Source organism: Eurytemora carolleeae, unplaced genomic scaffold (assembly GCF_000591075.1).
Source record: "Eurytemora carolleeae unplaced genomic scaffold, Eaff_2.0 scaffold868, whole genome shotgun sequence".
NCBI lineage: Eukaryota > Metazoa > Arthropoda > Copepoda > Calanoida > Temoridae > Eurytemora > Eurytemora carolleeae.
In genome coordinates, this window is record NW_019396755.1 from 133,283 (window position 1) to 140,926 (window position 7,644).

The window sequence follows — 7,644 nt, forward strand, 5'->3', positions numbered from 1 at the left end:
GTATCCCTGGTATCCCTGGTATTGGTATCCCTGGTATCCATGATATCCCTGGTATCCCTGTTATCCCTGGTATCCCTGGTATCTCTGGTATCCATGGTATGAAAACGAAAAAATCTGCAAAAAAACCTGGTATCCCTGGTATCCCTGATATCCCTTGTATCCCTGGTATACCTTGTATCTTTGCATATCCCTGGTATCCCTGGTATCCCTGTTATACCTTGTATCCCTGGTATCTCAGGTATCCCTGGTATCCCTGGAATCACTGGTATCCATTGTATCCCTGGTATCCCTGGTGTCCCTAGTATCCCTGGTATCCCTGGTATTCCTAGTATCCCTAGTATCCCTGGTATCCCTGGTATGAAAACCAAAAAATCTGCAAAAAAACCCGGTATCGCTGGTATCCCTTGTATCCATGGTATCCTTGGTATCCCTGGTATTTCTGGCATCCCTTGTATCCCTAGTATCCCTGGTATACCTGGTTTCTCTTGTATCTCTGCATATCCCTGGTATCCCTGGTATCCCTGGTATCCCTAGTATCCCTGGTATCCCTGGTATCCCTGGTATCCCTGGTATCCCTGGTATCCCTGGTATCCATGGTATCCATGATATCCCTGGCATCCCTGGTATCCATGGTATCTCTGGTATCCCTGGTATCTCTAGTATCCCTGGTATCCCTGGTATCCCTGGTATCTCTGGTTTCCCTGGTATCCCTGGTATCCCTGGTATCTCTGGTTTCCCTGGTTTCCCTGGTATCCCTGGTATTCCTGGTACCCCTGGTTTCCCTGGCATCCCTGGCATCCCTGGTATCCCTGGTATCCCTGGTTTCCCTGTTATCCCTGTTATCCCTGGGATCCCTGGTATCCCTGGTATCCCTGGTATCCCTGGTATCCCTGGTATCCCTGGTATCCCTGGTATCCCTGGTATCCCTGGTATCCCTGGTATGAAAACGAAAAAATCTGCAAAAATTTTTATATTAATTTTTATTTGTGTACAAAGAAAACGTGTAAAACATTTAGAATGCTTACAAGAGTGAAGGGCGAAAAACCATTTTCCTAAATATTATATTTATATCAATAAATGGTAATGTTTAAAGTGTAACTTGAGCTTTTGTTCCACAAATCCCCTTTTACATTTAGTTGAATTTTAATGCTATTTATACTTGTTTTATTAAGGAACTAGCCTGGACGTCTGGACTAGTCACTATAGGGTGTAGACTGGAGAGTAGCGTATATTTGACCTATACACAGATTAGTATATAAACCCTGCTCTCTAATTCAACCTCATCAGTTAGATCACAACCATCCAACAATATGAAGGTTTGTATTTGACTTTATATAAATCTGATATTTCTTGTTATTCATACATATTTATATTCTTTAATTTAGGCTTACCTTTGCTTTGCTCTCCTAGCAGCTGCTACTGCTGATCAGTCCCATCATCAAAGCATCAAGCATGGAAATGCTCCCTCTGTCAGCCATTCTGTTCACAAGCCCCACTTTGCTGGTACAGCTTCTGTAGTAAGCCAGCCCCATGCTGCTCCGCAGGCTGTTGACTCCTATGTAAACCAAGAGAAACCTATTGCAGCAAACCTTGCACCTGCTGCTGTTCCTGGTTACTCATCTGCTCCTTCTTATGCTCCTGCTCCTGCCTACGCTCCTGCTCCTGCCTACGCTCCTGCTCCTGCCTACGCTGCCGCTCCCGCCTATGCTCCTGCTCCCACCTATGCTCCTGCTCCTGTCTACAACACCCCTGTTGTTGTTGCCCCTGCCCCTGCATACAAAGCCCCTGTTGTCCATGCTAAACCCTCCTATGGTGCCCCTGCATACAATGAACCTGCCTATGATGAACCTGCTGTATATGCTTATGAGTATGCTGTAGCTGATGATTACTCTGGATCTAAGTATAATGCTGGAGAGAACCGTGATGGATATGCTACATCTGGATCCTACTCTGTTGCTCTTCCTGATGGTAGACTTCAGACTGTTAACTACAAGGTTGCTGATCCTTACAGTGGATATGTTGCTGATGTTACATACTCTGGTACTCCAACCTATGGTGCTGCTGCTCCTTCTTATAAACCTGTTTCCCCAGCATACCATGCCTGAGTTAGCATATTCAATAATATTTATTGTCTAAATTATTAGAAAATTAAATAAATATTTTAGATTTACCCCCTGAAGAACATTATTTAATTCGAAGACCTAAGTTGATTTACATGAATGTATTGTAAAAAAAGGGAGTGTTCGCGACGTAATAGGAAGTAAAACTAGTAGCGATCGAATCCCTTTTTCATTTTTGCGAAAAACTAATCTACAAAAAATGTTAACAGTTGTTCCACACAAGTTTTAGTTGCTTGTTTCAATATTGGAAATACATTTTGAACAACCTGGTGGAAATTATAACATTGATTTTTTTATTTTCAAAACTGGCTTATTGAAAGGAATTGAGCCTTTGCCACAAACTCTGATCTTCTTATCTCTATTTCTTTGCAACCCAATGACGGAGATCTTAGATATGTCCATCTTCTAAGTGATCGGCTGCATGCATTTGTTAATCATTCATTACTGTTTCAATAATAACTGCAGTATGTATAAGCAATGGAGGTTTATAAACAAAATGGAGGTTTATAAACAAAAATAACGTTGAGCCCTCGTTAAATTTTATGTTTCGGTACTTAAACATATTTTCTCTCTTTTGCTGTTCAGGAATTTGATAAAAGAACATTTTGATCTTCGGGGTATATAGTCTAAAAATATGTTTAACTAAAGGAAATATTCTCTGAAAGTGTTTTGATCTTAAAGGAATATAATCATAAAGTATTTTGATCTTAAAGGAATTAAATTTAAAATTATTTTGATCTTAAGGGAATATTATCTAAAATTATTTTATCTTAAAGGAATATAATCTAAAAGTATTTTGATCTTAAAGAAATATAATCTAAAAGTATTTTGATCTTAAAGGAATATGATCTAAAAGTATTTTGATCTTAAATAAATATAATCTGAAAGTATTTCAATCTTAAAGGAATATGATCTAAAAGTATTTTATCTAAAGGAATATGATCTAAAAGTATTTTATCTTAAAGGAATATGATCGAAAAGTATTTTGATCTTAAAGGAATATAATCTAAAAGTATTTTAATCTTAAAGGAATGTAATCTAAAAGTATTTTGATCCTAAGTAAATATGATCTAAAAGTATTTCGATCTTAAAGGAATAAAATCTAAAAGTATTTTGATCTTAAGTAAATATGATCTAAAAGTATTTTGATCATAAGGGAATATTATCTAGTATATCTACTAGTATAATAGTATTTTGATTTAAAAGAATAAGATCTAATAATCCTAGATCTAAAACAATTTGACACAGTTTACCTAATAAGTAGGAATTTGATTGAAATGTGTAAACATACATCATATGAAATTTTTTTTAATGCGTAGGGTTTATTGGCTTTAGAAAAGTTAGGTAGGACTCAGGGTAGAGATGAGTATTGAGTAGGGTCAGGTTAGAGATTGGCAGGTTAAATCCCTAACGTTTTTTGTCGTCTTGATGAAGTAAAAGCTCTCGTACTGTCCACCCTTCTCATAAGCCTGTATGTGACAATTCTGGCTACCTAAGAAGAGTAATCATACTCTGCAACCCTGTAAGGTCCTCCAGTAATCTATACTGTCCAACAAGCTGTAACATCTTGGTCAGCCTGTCTGAAAGTGTCCTACTTTCAAAGCTTGCTGGTCAATCTGGTTTGACCGGCCCAACCTGCCGGTCTCTGGGTCTACTGATATGACCTGCAGACTAGCCTGGCTGGTGCGGTCAACCTTTATGACCTTCAACTTGAGACAAAGCTACTTCTGCTTGTAAAGTAAGCCTGGGTGCGTCTGTACCTCTAACGGCCATCCGGGACCAGTCAGTTGGTTTTGACCGGCCCTGTTGGCAGCTCCCTTGAGAACCCACCGAGATGAGAGGGTGTTGATCCCTCTTTTGAATGATAGACTAAGGAGTAGGTTGTTGGATTGTTGACTCATGTAGATATTTACATATGTTCCTCATTTAAATTATGCCTTTGTCATAATTTATTTTTTGTATGCGAAATAAACTTTAATAAATATATAAGAATTAAGGAGTAGAATGATAAAATATATAAAAATAGTCAATTCTATATTCTAACCCTTGCCCTAAATTATGTAGTGGTTATTCGTAAAATGTAGAAGAATCTATTTCATATATTCAAATATATTTATTTTGATAAGTAAGATCGAAATAAAGACAGGAGGTTGTACAGAGGTAGAAGAACAGCATTGAAAAAGGGGACATGGAGCCAAAATTTGTCTATTTACAAAGGCAAGTCCGAAGGCTCGATCTGCTTTAAACTGGACAATCAAATAGTATTTTGCTTATCAAAGGATCCGCGGTCATTGTATTTATTCATTCTCATTTTACTTTGCTTATCAACGGATTTGGACTTTCCTTAAAGGGAGTGTTCGCGAAAAATGAAAGGGGGTATAGATTTACGACGAAAAATACGCGCTTTTATCGCTACTAACCTTACTTCTATCTGTTGCGTCTTTATGGAGAAAATTGTTACAAACGACTCATGCTGAAGAAGGTAGCGTCCATACAAATTCAGAAAGTTGCAATATTCAACTCAGATCGTAAATAAATCAATCTAATTCCAAACAAATCATTCAGATATTACAACCAATAATCATGGATAATTTTTCGTTGATATTTCATGATAATTTAAATTTTGTATGATCTGATAGTTACTTTTGAAAACATTTATTCATGTTTCGAGGATTTTTTTCAATGAAGACGACATTTTCATAATTCCAAAGAATGTTCGAAAATCCAGGGCAAGCAAAATACTATTTAAAAACAAATCAAAACTAATTTGAAATATTTCATTTTTCGCGAACACTCCCTTTAAGTAAATTATCTTTACCTTGTTTAGCATTATGTTTAACAACGGATCTGGACCTGAACCCAATGATTTATTATTCACATGTTCTATGGTTAAAGACGGAACCACAAATGAAATTTCAACCTGTCCTTTATTTTGGATATTATAGTGGATCTGCCCAGTATTTTATTTTTGATGTTTATTCAAATTGTCTTGAACCATGTTTTCACTATATTCTGTTCTTTTGTATAAATTATAACCTGTCTTGGATTTAAAATAGAAAAATATGAATAGCCTGCGTTGGTCTACATTAAAACTTAGAGGACTAGCTATCTACAAAGTTTGTGGGTGCAAATGCTAAATTGAAAGGAAAAAGAAACGATCATAAATAAAACTAAAAAATGAACTGCAGTATGCAAGAACGATACGGTCAAAATAAAAGAACTATATACTAGGGTAAATATTTAGGTAGAAATATATAGCACTAAGAGAGAACATGTGAGGAAGTAAGTCGAATTTGAGCAAATAGATTTTATTAGGTACATTCATATCCTATAAAAGAAAAGAAAAACTAACTAAATATAGGCGTAAATCGTTTTTTAGGTATTAAGTTCTTCTATCACACCTGTATGCCGAGTCCATTAGCGTCTGATCTTTCTATCTATCTCATTATCCTTCAATTGGCGCTATCAGTAAATGGAAATATTTACTTTAAATACATACATAGGTAGGATTAAATATTCTACGACTATTACATTTAATTTTAGAACCAACTGTACTAGAAGAGACTTTGAGAAGAATAATTGCAACAAAAGTACTGACTGGTTGGCTCATTTGATTTTGAATATCACAGGAAGAAAAGAACTTTAAGATGCTGATATTTTTATTAAGAAAGGCAGTGTAAACACTGGAGTTTTTTTGTATTAAGAAAAAACCTGTGGTTTACATAAATGTTATTTTACATATATTTTAACAACATAGTCTATATTTTATAGTATAAGAAACTAAAAGATATAGTTTTTGAAAATTTTCAATTTTTGAGGTGGAGCGCATTTTAATATATAGTGTTATTAGCTGTATATGTGACTGAGTTCTAAAGTTAAAACTATATAAAAAGCACATTTTAATATATAATATTTTTATATGTGATAAAGTTCTAATGTTAAAACTAGATTCCAAGAAATGTCACAGAGCACATTTTAATATATAATATTAGTAACTTTATATGTGATAAAGTTACAATGTTAAAACTAGATTCCAAGAAATGTGGCAGAGCACATTTTAATATATAATATTAGTAACTTTATATGTGATAAAGTTACAATGTTAAAACTAGAATCCAAGAAATGTGGCAGAGCACATTTTAATATATTATATTAGAAACTTTATATGTGATAATTTTCTAATGGTAGAATTAGATTGCAAGAAATGTGGCAGAGCACATTATAATATACAATATTAATGACTTTATATGTCATAAAGTTCTAATGTAAAATTGGGATTTTAAGAAATATGGTGGAGCACAAAAGAAGAAAACTGGTTAGTTGTGTTTTTTTGCTGTGTGCCATTTGCTGCATATATTTGCAAACATATTCCGACGTTGTACCGATAACAAAGCTGCTGTTGGCTACTTCCTGAAGGGAAACATGCAGAATCATCTTACATTTTTAAACAAACTCAAAGCAAACATAAAATAGACTTGATTAAAAATGAGTAATAATTTTAAAAAGACCATTTATTCATGTACTTATAGTACGTACGTTATACAAACTTGTATTCAATGTACATAAGACAGTGGAGTGTACATAAACATAATCTCATGGAGATTGGCAGATAAACCGTCTTGACTCATTGCAGTCCAAATCATTCCAAATACCTGAACTAAATTCAGTACAATCCTCTCTATTAGCATGATTATTAGGTTCCCCTCTCCCCCAGTTTGTATACGCTAATAGCTGGTTACTACTCTCCCATCTAAACACACCTTCAGTGTGATGATCCCTTGCCCCGAGCCAGAAGGTTGAAATTCCGTATTTAGTATTCACATAGTTCTTCACTTTTACCTCTAATTCTCTATTAACTAATTCTACGAGAAACCCGAGTTTGCTTTCACAATATCTTTTTGCATCACTCCACGGTTTGGCATCATTTGGAATATGAAAGAGACCAGCACCTGGTATATTCTCATATCCCAATTCCGAATATACTAAACTCTTGATTTCCTTTCGTAAACTTTCAACGGCCATTGTTGTTATGCTCTGCTGCTCAATTTTCGCCTTCTCATATTGGGCATTAAACTCAACTCTTAAATCATCCACCACTTTATCCGCTCTCTGAGAAACTAACGTGATTAAAGATTTTTTCAGCTTTTCGACAGAAGCAGCTGTATTATCATTGACACCATTCTGTTGGTTTACCATTTTTACAACCTGTTGGTTCACCAATTCTGATCGAATTACAAGGCTTTCATAATTATCCTGTACTGCTGATACAACTTTGTTGTTCTCCGCAATCTGGACTTCAAGATTTATCAGTTTATCAGATAAACTGTCATCAACATTTCTGAATTCATTGTTAACTTCAGTCAAGGTGTTTGTTGTGTTCAGCAGGCGAGCAGATTGTTCAGCAATCAGACGTTTGTTCAAATCTAATCTGTTATTGTGTTGCTGAAGCTCGGCGATAATTTTATCATCAACATTTCTGAATTCATTGTTAACTTCAGTCAAGGTGTTTGTTGTGTTCAGCAGG

General features: G+C 35.2%; 2 protein-coding genes across 2 annotated transcripts in view; one reads left to right on the plus strand and one right to left on the minus strand.

Annotated features, from left to right (window-relative positions):
- The first annotated feature begins 1,207 nt into the window (after nucleotides 1–1,207).
- Nucleotides 1,208–2,170, plus strand: LOC111708259 (cuticle protein 18.6). Its single transcript, XM_023481584.1, has 2 exons — nucleotides 1,208–1,316; nucleotides 1,386–2,170. Exons 1-2 carry the CDS (start codon nucleotides 1,311–1,313, stop codon nucleotides 2,103–2,105), a joined length of 726 nt encoding a protein of 241 aa, XP_023337352.1. The 5' UTR covers nucleotides 1,208–1,310; the 3' UTR covers nucleotides 2,106–2,170.
- Nucleotides 2,171–6,713: 4,543 nt separating this feature from the next.
- The window catches only part of LOC111708262 (low affinity immunoglobulin epsilon Fc receptor), a 1,531-nt gene continuing 600 nt past the window's right edge, over nucleotides 6,714–7,644 (minus strand). The window contains exon 3 of the mRNA XM_023481587.1: nucleotides 6,714–7,596. Coding sequence (XP_023337355.1) covers nucleotides 6,714–7,596 — 883 coding nt within the window. The remainder of the gene's footprint in view (nucleotides 7,597–7,644) is intronic.